The 14,670-nt window shown below is 38.1% G+C and overlaps 1 protein-coding gene across 4 annotated transcripts in view; it reads right to left on the reverse strand.

Moving 5' to 3' along the window:
• Nucleotides 1–6,575: 6,575 nt before the first annotated feature.
• dock10 (dedicator of cytokinesis 10) overlaps nucleotides 6,576–14,670 on the reverse strand; it is a 125,114-nt gene continuing 117,019 nt past the window's right edge. For all 4 annotated transcript variants that reach the window (XM_051862094.1, XM_051862093.1, XM_051862095.1 and 1 more), the window contains 6 exons: nucleotides 12,500–12,646; nucleotides 12,138–12,348; nucleotides 10,518–10,708; nucleotides 10,054–10,154; nucleotides 7,528–7,666; nucleotides 6,576–7,293 (listed from right to left, as the gene is read on the reverse strand). In XM_051862094.1, the coding sequence (XP_051718054.1) occupies nucleotides 7,246–7,293; nucleotides 7,528–7,666; nucleotides 10,054–10,154; nucleotides 10,518–10,708; nucleotides 12,138–12,348; nucleotides 12,500–12,646 (837 nt within the window). In that variant the 3' untranslated portion in view covers nucleotides 6,576–7,245. The remainder of the gene's footprint in view (nucleotides 7,294–7,527; nucleotides 7,667–10,053; nucleotides 10,155–10,517; nucleotides 10,709–12,137; nucleotides 12,349–12,499; nucleotides 12,647–14,670) is intronic.

Here is a 14,670-nt window from a genome sequence, read left to right on the forward strand (position 1 = left end):
GCTTGACTATAATGAGAGGTGGCTATCTTGAGTTCTTTAAATATCTATCCAATCAAATAAGTGAGGTTTCACTAATAAACTTATCAGTGTTTAACTTGTGTGTGTGATTGTAATTACTAACTTATTAAATGAAATACTTTTCCCGTTAAATCACTATTTAAGCAGTAATATGTACACTTTAACAGAAAATGACATGTCTTAGAATTACTTTTATCCTATAAACACTTTCACATTTAAACCAAAATTTTACTCTTTTTCTTAATTAACTTAAAATATCAAGAGTCAGTAACCACAACGGTTTTATAAAAAGTATAAAAAGTATACCAGATTTACTTAGAAAAGGAAGATCAGAAATTAAATATGTCTGGTCAAACTCACTTTTCAGATCACAAATGCATTCAAATTAACACATAAGGGCCGAAGACAACAAAATAGCCGGCAAAACCCTAGCTTAATGTGAAACAACCTTCAATTGTTCAAATGATGCAGGCCTGAATGTAGCTCGGGTATGTTGTAGCCTTAAACCAAATGGCTGCTTCACCACACAGGCCAAACAAAAAATGGTACCTTTACTCAATGTGAATGTAACCTCACGCGCACAGGATCAAAGGCGTCAGCAGCAGAAGACAGGACGAGAGGATTCGCGATGAAGAGAAGACGGTTGAAGAGAAGACTCACATGGTTGACAATCTCAGCAAAGTCCACCACTCCATAACGCTATCCGGCTCCGTCAGGGTCTTTGATCATCGTCGGTCTCACATTTCCACACAGGCTTAACTAATCGAGGTCGCTGACCGCCAGCTTGTCAGCAAAGTCCATGCAAAACACTAGCCACTAAATCAGCGGCTAACTTAAACTTATGTCTGTCTTACTGTGATGAGTTTACCACTCACACAGACAGAACTATCACCATTAACGTCTTGTATAAGAGTCCTTGTTGAGCACTTTCCTTATCTGGTGCATTACATTAACAGTAACCGTGTTTTTCTTTCCGCAAACCACCCGCGTTCCTCTCTCACTTATACCTTGACCTCAACTGTGATTGGCTCATACACAAAACTTTCAGAAATAAAATAGATTCAAAAACATTTGTGTAACTCTTTCTTCCTATTCTTACAGGCATCTTTAAAACATTTTCACATATATTATTACCCAACAAATATTTAACATTTTAAATGCTGTATACAGTAAACCATGAACATTACTCAATAGGCATTTCTCTCGTTGAGCAAAATCATAACTTCTTTGCTGGTCAATGAATCTTAACTTTTTTAACCTTAAATTCTATTTATTAAACTATGAAATTATTTATTCAAACTTGTATATCTTATACAAAAGAATATATTTGAACAGGGTTACATTTCCTTTTTAATTGATCATTAAATCATTTAATTAAGGTTTGTACATGCTAGTTTTCATGGCAGAGTTTAACATAAATATTCATTACTACTGGAGCTGCCAGTTTGCTACATTTTAAATGATTATTAAACAGCAAGCACAAACTATGCGAAATCGGCAGCCCTTCCGGCGCACTCAGTGTCCGAATTCACTTAGTCGTTTCATTCACTCCTTCAAGTGGACTATATTAGTGGACTAATGTAGGGAATAGTGAATGAGGGTATAGGGGGCAATTTCAAACACAGCAAGAGATTGTATATTAGGGAGATGAGAGGGTCTGTATCTCTTACCATTGGAGAAAGCGTAACGGCTAACTTAATCACGTGCAGCAACTCTCAGCCTATCGTGTAATGGCAGTGACATCAGTCGCGACATTCCCTAGTCTGCCTTCTCTTAAAAAAAAACATTTTTATCAAGCTAAAATCTACATATAGTTCCCAACGGAAGTATTGTTTAGTGTAAATGTAGTGTACATGCTGAAGATTAGCAAACAGGCTATCGATTAATTAAATGATTAGCTATTTCCCCACAAAAGCTGTTTAATCAGCATAGTGAAGCCTCTCATCCATTGACATCCATTCAAAAAACAGCCTCTGGTCTCCTTCGCTGCATACCGCCAGAGGCGGAGCGTTAGCATTAGCCGTTACGCTTTTTTGGCTAAAGGTTGCAGGCTTGTCTTCCAGTGGCTTTGGTCAAGAGACATCTCAGCAGCGGACTCCATTCTCTCTGCACCAGTGAACGGTACACGTGCTGCTGCGTTCGAAATCGCCCCCTATACCCTCATTCACTATTCCCTACATTACTCCACTAATATAGTCCACTTGAAGGAGTGAATGAAACGAGTGAGTGAATTCGGACACTGAGTGCACCAGAAGGGCTGCCGACTTCGCATAGTTTGTGCAGAAAAAAATAGAGCACATTTCATGTATCTATTATAACATTTATGTCGTTCTTCTGTCATTTTATTCGCTTGGCTGTTTCCTTATAAATGTCTAGAAATTCGTCAAGTTTTTCATCAGGTGTCTTTTTTAAATATATGTCATTACGTTGCCGTCTTGACTCCAGCCAATTGCTGCATTGCTGATCGTGGTTTTGAGTATCGATACATCTGCCCTTTTCAGGGAACACGAGAACGCGCAATAATCTTAGACAACTTAATCCAGATATTTTAATCCAATCCGCAAATTCGTTTGAAGAACCAAATTAGCCAGAGTTCAGTTACCACGATTAGAAGATCTAGCATCTGTCAAATCATCTCAGATGTATTAAGCAAGGTACGAAGAACGGACCCCTGGTGTTTTAATCCATCTCTTTTGTCCACTTTCAACCACTTCTGTCCTGATTTCTTCGAGGGGAGGGTCTTTGGGTGGGTAAATATATGGGCTTCTTCAGAAGCTTTGATTTAATAGGCAAATAACCACACGCAATTTGCATGAACGTGACCGGAGACAATCTTAAAAAACGTTAAGTGCATGTTAGAAAACAGAAATGTTTAGAAAACATTGTTTTAAATCCCGTCTGGCTAGCATGCTTCCCATAATGTTTACTGTGTCAGTAGGTGGAGAGTAGGCGGTCTTTAATATCTGTTGGAACACTTTCAACCACATGAGCGTCTACACCAGTCAACCAAAACGCATCTTAATACCAGGTGTAAACAGGGACATGAGTGTCTACACCAGTCAACCAAAACGCATCTTAATACCAGGTGTAAACAGGGCTAGAGATGTATGTGGTGCTGTTACAACCTTAATGATGTCGTGTTGGGACCCACTCTGGAAATGAGACGGCTGAATTGCGCACTTGCATAGAACCCGTGAGATGTGCTCACATAGTCACTGAATTGGACTTGTAAAAGGAACATTTTGGCTAGGTGACCAGACACTCTTCTCCAATGTGGCCATGTGGTCTATACTGGCTGAATGATTGAGCACTACTGTTGTCTTTGTCTAACGCAAAATGAATGGGTGATCTGCAAGCTCTTGGCCAATGTCTCCTGCTTAGAGTTTGGACTGCATGAATGCAGATTTGTTGTTTTTTTGTCTCAAGAGTACTCAGTCAGATCTCTGGTTAGATGTTGATGGTGTTTTGGTTAGACCCTCACCAACTGTCTGAAATTTGGGAGTGACATTTAACTCTTCGTTTTGAAGCTTATGTTAACCACCTCATTTTTGGTCCTCTCTCAGTTGTAAAGATGCTAAAACATAAGAGACATGTTTTACCACTCTATTTATTATTATGATTTTATGTATAATAGAGTTTTAATGGGTTTTAACGTTTTTGTCCATTTTATTCCTCTTACCATTGTAAGTGTGTGTATGTCTTTTAGGAATGCATGGTTGGCCTGTCATGTGACCAGTCACATTATATTATATTATTATATTGTATTATATTATGTATTTTGCCTCATGAATTTATATGCATTTATGCAAAACTTGCATAGATAAATTCATTTCCACAGCTTTGTAACTACATAGATGAGGATTTGTCATTAAATAAATATAAACCCGATTCCAAAAAAGTTGGGACACTGTACAAATTGTAAATAAAAAAGGAATGCAATGATGTGGAAGTTTCAAATTTCAATATCTTATTCAGAATACAACATAGATGACATATCAAATGTTTAAACTGAGAAAATGTATCATTTTAAGGGAAAAATAAGTTGATTTTAAATTTCATGGCATCAACACATCTCAAAAAAGTTGGGACAAGGCCATGTTTACCACTGTGTGGCATCCCCTCTTCTTTTTATAATAGTCTGCAAACATCTGGGGACTGAGGAGACAAGTTGCTCAAGTTTAGGAATAGGAATGTTGTCCCATTCTTGTCTAATACAGGCTTCTAGTTGCTCAACTGTCTTAGGTCTTCTTTGTCGCATCTTCCTCTTTATGATGCGCCAAATGTTTTCTATGGGTGAAAGATCTGGACTGCAGGCTGGCCATTTCAGTACCCGGATCCTTCTTCTACGCAGCCATGATGTTGTAATTGATGCAGTATGTGGTCTGGCATTGTCATGTTGGAAAATGCAAGGTCTTCCCTGAAAGAGACGACGTCTGGATGGGAGCATATGTTGTTCTAGAACTTGGATATACCTTTCAGCATTGATGGTGCCTTTCCAGATGTGTAAGCTGCCCATGCCACACGCACTCATGCAACCCCATACCATCAGAGATGCAGGCTTCTGAACTGAGCGCTGATAACAACTTGGGTTGGCCTCGTCCTCTTTAGTCCGGATGACGTGGCGTCCCATTTTTCCAAAAAGAACTTCAAATTTTGATTCGTCTGACCACAGAACAGTTTTCCACTTTGCCACAGTCCATTTTAAATGAGCCTTGGCCCAGAGAAAATACCTGCGCTTCTGGATCATGTTTAGATATGGCTTCTTTTTTGACCTATAGAGTTTTAGCCAGCAACGGCGAATGGCACGGTGGATTGTGTTGACCGACAATGTTTTCTGGAAGTATTCCTGAGCCCATGTTATGATTTCCATTACAGTAGCATTCCTGTATGTGATGCAGTGCCGTCTAAGGGCCCGAAGATCACGGGCATCCAGTATGGTTTTCCGGCCTTGACCCTTACGCACAGAGATTGTTCCAGATTCTCTGAATCTTTGGATGATATTATGCACTGTAGATGATGATAACTTCAAACTCTTTGCAATTTTTCTCTGAGAAACTCCTTTCTGATATTGCTCCACTATTTTTCGTCGCAGCATTGGGGGAATTGGTGATCCTCTGCCCATCTTGACTTCTGAGAGACACTGCCACTCGGAGAGGCTCTTTTTATACCCAATCATGTTGCCAATTGACCTAATAAGTTGCAAATTGGTCCTCCAGCTGTTCCTTATATGTACATTTAACTTTTCCGGCCTCTTATTGCTACCTGTCCCAACTTTTTTAAAATGTGTAGCTCTCATGAAATCCAAAATGAGCCAATATTTGGCATGACATTTCAAAATGTCTCACTTTTAACATTTGATATGTTATCTATATTCTATTGTGAATAAAATATAAGTTTATGAGATTTGTAAATTATTGCATTCCTTTTTTATTCACAATTTGTACAGTGTCCCAACTTTTTTGGAATTGGGTTTGTAGTAAACGTTAATAGAATTTAGAGACTTTAAAACACTTTTTTTTTTTTTGTAATCTTGCTAAAAGGTACATACATACAGTGGCCATTCTGTTTGAACATCCATGAACATCAACACAGTGAATGACAGCTTTATACTAATGAGCACATGAGACTAGTGAACATGCACTCATCCAAGGCCCTTTTATTGATTTATTTTATTTAAAGTTACATATTTGAGACTTTGCTGGAATTGATTTCCACTATATGACTCCATCAGTTTGTCTCTCCATAATTTCTGCTATGTGACTGTGTGAGTTCATCTCCATTTCATAGTGCTGAGATTAAACTACATATTGTCATTAAAAACAGCAAATCGTTTATGTATTTCTATGTGGGTTAATAGCACTGTGTACAAAAACAGATCAGGGCTAAGTTCACCCATGTATGTGCTTGAAGTTATTTCACCCCAAAGCTGAACTGTTACTATAAACTCAAACATGCAAGTTTAAAAATTGTATGTAAAAGATTTGCTGGAGTAATACCTAGCCACTATGGCTAGTACTACTAAGCCAATATGTGCTAAGCCTCTTCTGTTCACCAAGGCTGAATTTAAAATATAGTACAAAATATAGTAAAAACAGTAATGTTGGAAAATATTTAAAAGAACTGTTTTCTATTTGAATATATTTAAAAATGTAATTTATTCCTGTGATCACTATGTGATTCTAATATGATTATTTGAGAGACATTTCCGATTATTGTCAATGTTGAAAACAGTCGTGCTGCTTAAAATTTTTTGTAACAAATGTCTTCACTGTCACTTTTGATCAATTTAATGCATACTTGATAAATAAAAGTATTAACTTTTTTTTTTTTTTTTTTCTTAACACAAATGTTTGAATGGCATCATTGTTTCCACAAAAATGTGCACAAAGTGAGCAGACGTCACGTCAACCAAATGTGCCAATGCATTTTTTTTTTTTTTTTTAGCTGAAAATTATATTTTCACCTTTTTGTGTTTGTATTTTATCTCGTTAGTTTGACTTTTCCGTTTTGGTCATTTTATTCAATCAATGTCATGCGTTAGAAATGGACACAAACAATCATATATCATCTTTTAATATATAAAAAGAAACATTTTACATTTTAATTATTCTTATTTACAATTTACAACAGTACATGAAGTAACAGTAAAATGTTCTCAATCATAAAAAAACGTATAAAAAAGCACATTTGTGTTTGTAAAATGAATGAGCTGGGACTTTCAGAAGGTTAGGACGGCTTTACATTCACTCAGGGACTAGAGATGTGGTCAACACGATTATGTGGAATACATAGAATGAAGCATGACAACCTTACTCCTAAACAGTACCTCTAACAGTATTCAGATATCAGTGAAAAATTACAACAGGAAGCAGTGAGGTGAAAGCCCTATAAAATATTTGGAACAAGAGATTTGCTTAGTTGAACACAACTCAAGTTAATTAAGGTCACTGTTTTCTAAAAGAACAGGGTCTAGGAAAAAAGCATATTTGATGCTATGTAAGTACTTCTTGAGATGGTATTGTTGAGTTTATGAAGGGGTGTGTGTGTGTGTGTGTGTGTGACAAAAAGACAGTCGTATGTGTCATTCACAAGGCTACAATGCTTTTCCTTTTTGTCTATTTCTATTTCATTAAAATCACAAATTCTGTTACTCCCTCTAGTCTGAAAAACTCGGCAGCCATTTTGGATAAAAATGTCTGTGAACAGTTTCAAAAACTCACTAGCAGCTCAGATGGCATTGTGTCGTTCTGTTCCTGGTTGTCTTGTGTATGGAATCTTTGAAAGGGCGAAAAAAACATGTTATCAACATACAGAGTAACAACTTACAAGCAAAGAGCAGAAAAAAAAATCTAAAAATCAAGTTTTAAATGTAACATTTAAAGGTGCGGTACGTAATATAGACAGCTATGGTTGAAATGGGTACTGCAGTCCGAATTCAAAATATTGGAGAGAGATGTTAAATTTTTAAATGCACATTTTTGTCTCGCATCAGAGATCAAGTGTGCTGACCTGCTCATTCATGATGGCGGAGAGCTCAGTGAGCATGTCTTTATAGTGAGCTTTCATTTCCTCCTGATACTCCAACTGATCTTCTTTTATTAGACGCTCATTCACATTCAGAGCCTGCCCACATGCGTCTGCAAACTGCCTGCAGGACAAGAACAGGAAATTAGAATTGCAGTCACTACAGTTTTGTGAAAAGCATTTTGAGCACTGTTGAGCGGATTCTTAAACACTTCTGATTGGCCATTGTGTTTACATGCTCAACAGATATGTCTGTGATTGGCTACAATGATCAATGCTTCAAAAACATGTAGATAGACACAGATACACACGGGAGCGTTTGAAAGCAGGCATCTATCAGCGGATCTGTCTGTCAGAGTATATATTAGGGATCACAGACATATCTGTTGAGTGCATGAACACAATGGCCAATCAGAGGTGTTTAAGAATCCGCTCAGCCGTGCTCAAAATTAGATATTTTAAAATTTCAGTACTGACTTGGTACTGAAGTCTGTATTTTTGACGCTATTTGGTATACTGCCAAAAAAAAAAAAAAAAAAAAAACTTTAAGCTGTATCTTTTTTTATCTTCAAGTACAAATTTAAAACCTCATTAAAACAATCGACTTATGGACAATTTATAATAAATGTCCAGCTTTCCAAACAAATCAAACTTTTGTGGTTATTTAAACCTATTTCCTTATTTTCTAGTGTTACTGTACAGTATCTCACAGAAGTGAGTACACCCCTCACATTTTTGTAAATATTTTATTATATCTTTTCATGTGACAACACTGAAGAAATTACACTTTGCTACAATGTAAAGTAGTGAGTGTACAGCTTGTATAACAGTGTAAATTGGCTGTCCCCTCAAAATAACTCAACACACAGCCATTAATGTCTAAACCGTTGGCCACAAAAGTGAGTACACCCCTAAGTGAAAATGTCCAAATTGGGCACAATTAGCCATTTTCTCTCCCCGGTGTCATGTGACTTGTTAATGTTACAAGGTTTCAGGTGTGAATGGGGAGCAGGTGTCTTAAATTTGGTGTTATCGCTCTCACTCTCTCATACTGGTCACTGGAAGTTCAACATGGCACCTCATGGCAAAGAACTCTCTGAGGATCTGAAAAAAGAATTGTTGCTCTACATAAAGATGGCATAGGCTATAAGAAGATTGCCAAGACCCTGAAACTCAGCTGCAGCACGGTGGCCAAGACCATACAACGGTTTAACAGGACAGGTTCCACTCAGAACAGGCCTCGCCCTGGTCGACCAAAGAAGTTGAGTGCACGTGCTCAGCGTCATATCCAGAGGTTGTGTTTGGGAAATAGACATATGAGTGCTGCCAGCATTGCTGCAAAGGTTGAAGGGGTAGGGGGTCAGCCTGTCAGTGCTCAGACCATACGCCGCACACTGCATCAAATTGGTCTGCTTGGCTGTCGTCCCAGAAGGAAGCCTCTTCTAAAGATGATGCACAAGAAAGCCCACAAACAGTTTGCTGAAGACAAGCAGACTAAGGACATGGATTACTGGATCCATGTCCTGTGGTCTGATGAGACCAAGATAAACTTATTTGGTTCAGATGGTGTCAATCGTGTGTGGCGGCAACCAGGTGAGGAGTACAAAAACAAGTGTGTCTTGCCTACAGTCAAGCATGGTGGTGGGAGTGTCATGGTCTGGGGCTGCATGAGTGCTGCCGGCACTGGGGAGCTACAGTTCATTGAGGGAACCATGAATGCCAACATGTACTGTGACATACTGAAGCAGAGCATGATCCTCTCCCTTCAGAGACTGGGCCGCAGGGCAGTATTCCAACATGATAACGACCCCAAACACACCTCCAAGACGACCACTGCCTTGCTAAAGAAGCTGAGGGTACTTGAGCATCTGTGGGGCATCCTCAAACGGAAGGTGGAGGAGCGCAAGGTCTCTAACATCCACCAGCTCCGTGATGTCATCATGGAGGAGTGGAAGAGGACTCCAGTGGCAACCTGTGAAGCTCTGGTGAACTCCATGCCCAAGAGGGTTAAGGCAGTGCTGGTAAATAATGGTGGCCACACAAAATATTGACACTTTGGGCCAAATTTGGACATTTTCACTTAGGGGTGTACTGGTCACTTTTGTGGCCAGCGGTTTAGACATTAATGGCTGTGTGTTGAGTTATTTTGAGGGGACAGCAAATTTACACTGTTAATACAAGCTGTACACTCACTACTTTACATTGTAGCAAAGTGTCATTTCTTCAGTGTTGTCACATAAAAAGATATAATAAAATATTTACAAAAATGTGAGGGGTGTACTCACTTCTGTGAGATACTGTAAGTTACTTAATAAATGCAAAAGCAAGAGCATGGACCAAAAAGCAAACGCACAGAGAGATTCACACTCGCTGAGCGAGAGCAGAGAGAATAAGAGAGAGCACAGCATATCTGAGACTGCACATCTAGATTTGTGTGAGAGCGAAGGAAATTCACTGTTTTTATAAATCCTTGATGGGGGAACAAAAAAAAAAGTAGACCTAAAGTAGTACCTGAAGATCTCTTTCAGGAGTTTGACTTGGTTGTCTGGGTATTTCTTGGCATTCTTCTCCTCAAGGAACGCTCGGGCGTAGGCCATGGGCCCTGCATTTACCTAAAAAACCCCAACAAATTTCATGAAATACATTTTTATTTTATAGTCTTATTAAAGATGATGGAATAGTTCATGCAAAACCGAAGTTATGAAAAAATGGTAAAGCCATTAATGTAAGGAATTAGAAACAGCTAGATGTGCATTAAACAATTTTAAGTGCATGACGTGGAGATAAGGAACCACCTGACATGCATTTATGATGAGATATGACTGAAAGAATAATTCAGGATATCTTCAATATATATAATATATATACAATATGTGCTCATACAGCATAGTGTCAGTGTTATATATATGGTAATATATCACTGACACTATGCTGTATGAGCACATATTGTAATGCTTGTGTGTGCATTGATTCACCTTAACACTGACACTGCCCTGTAGTTTCAGCTGGAGACGGATCATGTCCACCTCCTCCATCTTGCACAGCTGATTGAGTTCAGACACTTTACGGCTCATCTCTTCTATCGCAACCTCGAGAGGGTTCATCTCTGTACTTTGCTGTTCCACCACCTCTATACGCTTCTTCAAGAAGGGAAAGCTAGAGCTTGCTGCAGAAGACACAGACAAGGTGTTTCATAAAACATGTAGTAGTAATTAAATTACAGTAATTAATTACTCAACACTGTTTATGGTCTTTTCAGTCTGTAACTTGTACATCAACTCTTTTTCTGTGCCAGGTTTGCAAAGAAATAAAAAGATATACATCTTTTAAGTTATGTTTCGTTGCCTAATTCTGTTAAAATTCTGTCAAAAAATAGCTATCATGCTGTATCATAAAAATAAATATTAGTATCGGGCAGTCTTTCTATATTTTATTAAATACAGATAGCACACACTGCAAAAAATTATTTTCCTACTCAGTATTTTGTCTCATTTTCCAGTACAAACATCAAAAAATTGTTAAATCAAGATACGTTTACTAGAGAAGCAAAATTACTTAAGATATTAATTCTTCTTTTCTGAAAAAATCAAATGAAGTAGGTTTATGCTTAAGAGGAAAAATGCTGTGCTGTGCCAAAACACGTTGATTTTTCTGACCCCATTGGCAGATATTCTTTCTTGTTTTATGCATAAACTCTCTTAAATTTGATCAGTTTTTCAGAAAACAAGACTTAACTTCTTATGTCATTTTGCTTCTCGAGTAAATGTATCTTGATGTAAGAATGCTTACATATTTGTACTGGAAAACAAGACAAAAATACTGAGCAAGTGCATACCATGGTTATTTACTTATATAATTCACTGGTTCATACTTTAGTCAATGTATCTATCATTGCTCTTTGAAGTCAGCTTGAAACGGCATTTGCAAACCATTTTACCTCCTTAATGCAATGTATTTAAAATTGTATATAAAAAAAAAAGAGAGTCAAAATTGCTCTTTTTATTTTTTTATGAAAAAAATAAAGAGAATAATGCAGAAAATAATCCGTCCCCTCCTTGAAAGTTCACTGAAATAACTTCCCTATGATATCACACCAATCTCTGCGACAAGTCCAAGTCTCTGTAAACTGTAAAACAAGAAGTGACTGTGGGCTACGGTTAGATTTGTTTAGCCAATTAGAAAACTTTTGAGGCACTATCAATCTTTTGCAGCAGGCAGTCCATACAGTATATGGGATGCCAGAAGCTAAGAGTCTGACAGATGAACAGGCAGGAAATGGAAAAAAGGAATTTTCTTAAGTTTGAAGGGTGCAAAATGTTTGCAATTATCCAACTATTAACAACAGCTTACACAGCCAAACATCCTAAAAGTAATAGGAAGACAGGAAGGAGGAAGCTGAGTGCTTAAAAACAAAGGCATTCCTTGCTGAGTTTCTGCTTGACCGGCTCTAGATAGAAGGAGTGTGTTTATTTCAGTGGCCATGTCAGGCAGAGGCTCTAGAATGGCTAACAATACTCACAGCAACAGTTTTGATCAGAAAATATGGTATATATATTAAAGTGGTTTCTTTTTGAGGTTGATTTTAAGTGCCTTACTGGTCAGGATGGTTTTTCTTTTGCACTGTTCCTCCACGTCCCCATGCTTTTTTCCAGAAAGAGTGAAGGGTGTCTCAAAGACAAAGCGACTGATGTTGTGATGGCGCTCAAAGTCGGTCTTCTTCTCCAGCTGCTCCTTTTCATTAAAATAAGGCACTACATAGGTCACCTGAATGTAGGCAAATTTGGGGTCCAGGTCTTTAGGATTCACCTGTGAAGAACATATCTGAACTTTAAAAAAAAATGGTCATCCTAGTTACTATAAAAGAGATATACTATGATTCAGACAAGATATTATTCCTGGAGAGTAATAAGGAAAAAGTGGTATGGAGTTAGGAGGTGGAGGAGCCGGCAGGACACACCTTGTTGGAGTCTTGGATCATCTTGACATTATCAGCTCCAAACTTGTCTGAGTAGAGTTTGAGGAGTCTTTGAGAAATCTCTGACAGTCCTGTGAGCTTCGGCTCCTTATAGATAAACTCCTTACTCTCCTCCTCCTCAAAGAAGCCCTGTCGAACACAACACTGCACATGACCTAGAGATCACGAGTATATGTTACAGGCAGGAAATGTTTCACAGCTCTCACTGAAGCCAGATTTGAGATCGGTATTAAAGTTAACACAACAGTAAATGCAACACGCTGTTAAAATGACAGCAGTGTTTGACAAAGCACAATGATTTCAAATTTTAATGAAGGTTAACATCACATTTAGATGCCTCTGTCTGATTTACCTGAAAGCATTCACTTAGTGCTCACAATGTACACATAAATGCTCAGGATTAGAGGTCAGGATTCATTTCCAGGAGAAGTGTGATACATGTTGTATCAAACCACGTGTGACATGATATGCCACACACATTATTAGCATGTAGGGAGAGATTATGAGTATTAAACCATGAAAGGGTGAGAGCAGAACAACTTAAACAAACCAAAGATGAGAAAACTTACCACTGCCTGATATATACAACACACAGGAGAGAATAGAAAAGTGTTTAAATACACTGATTTCTAAAATATTTATTTGCTTTTAAATACTTGGATTAATAAAATTTGACTAATTGAGTATACTCATACTAGTCATACTCATTCACGGAGATCGAGACGGCAGAAAGCGCATCCTGGTTGTTTTCTTTATTTTACAAAGGTACAACATTTTTTCGTTATTGTTAGTTTACACAAATAAAAGCAGACCCTTTTAAGTTTTGAATGGTGTATTACTCTTATCTGTATGACCAAAAATGACAGAGTATTTTAAGTTGTTTCTACAGTTATCAGAAAAAATGCAAGTGATTGCTCGGGTGCTTCCATGTCATGCAGTAAGCGCGATAATACTTTAGCGTCCACACTCCTCACAAACACTTAGATATGCGCCTAATAATAGCGCACATTTATCTATGTTAACGTTAGAGCGAGCAGCCATGTAAAGTAAACTTGTTTCAAATGATAAGCCATATCTGAGGTCAGTGGAGGATAGGAGAACATTTGGATTTCTTTCCCGACATAGTGTAATTACCACAACTATCTGTCCATTACATGACTTCGCCACAAGATTTTTTTTTTCCTGCGACTTACCGACTAATAAAATTTTGGTTTACTAAGCCTCTTCTTTTTGTCTAACCATTAGTAGACTATTAGGGGGCAGCCATAGCAATTTCTAAATAAAACTTGTTTCAAATAAATCATTTTGACCTTGTCCACTATCAACCACTTCCAGAGATAGTCAAAATACTTTCAAACGCCTACTCGCCGCCCACTAACCTAACTTGTGAGCGTTATGGTATCTTTTCCATTTGCTTCCTTTCCGTAAAAGTGATGTAGAGTGTGACATAATAAGAGAGTCTAGATGAAATCTGAACACAAGTGATCATAGGAGACACATTTAAACAGGTGGAAACAGGGCCTAAGTAAGTTTTTTAATTTCTTATTCTGTTTATTTCAGGCCATTTGGCAGATGTGGAGCGCTCACAAACATGAGAAGCAGGATTTATGATGTGGCATAACAATCGTAGTGCAATGGAGGCTTTGCCTCCTCTCAGGTGACTTTTCCCCATTCATTCTCAATTAACCACGGCCCGCTGTAGGGTGTGTATTAAGACAATGAGCTCAGGGGAAAGAGAGACACTACCTCTCGCTGAAACTTTAACTGCTTGTATTGCTGTGGTGTCCGTTTAGAAAAACAAGTGATTTATACACTGTTTAATCCCAAATGTCGTAACATTTGCTTATTTTTGTTCTGTGGATTATTTTCTGATCAATTTTTCTGAGGAGGCACTGCCACCCCTGCAGAGAGAAAACGGCCATGGTGAAAGTAAACAGATTTGGTTTGCAGTTTGTAATTGAGAGCTTAAGGGCCCCCTGGACTTAAATCGAGTTTATTACCTAGAAGCACTGTGATGCAGGGATGCTGGAAGAGATTTAGGCCAGTTTTAGGCCATCTGAATTTCAGAGCAGCTGACTGATTTTCAGGGTGGATTTACTCTCGAGTAAGTGGTTAAGAGCAGGGTAATGAAGGCTCCACCTCATGTCACTGTA

The sequence above is a fragment of the Ctenopharyngodon idella genome, chromosome 15 (genome assembly GCF_019924925.1).
Source record: "Ctenopharyngodon idella isolate HZGC_01 chromosome 15, HZGC01, whole genome shotgun sequence".
In the NCBI taxonomy this organism is placed as follows: Eukaryota; Metazoa; Chordata; class Actinopteri; order Cypriniformes; family Xenocyprididae; genus Ctenopharyngodon; species Ctenopharyngodon idella.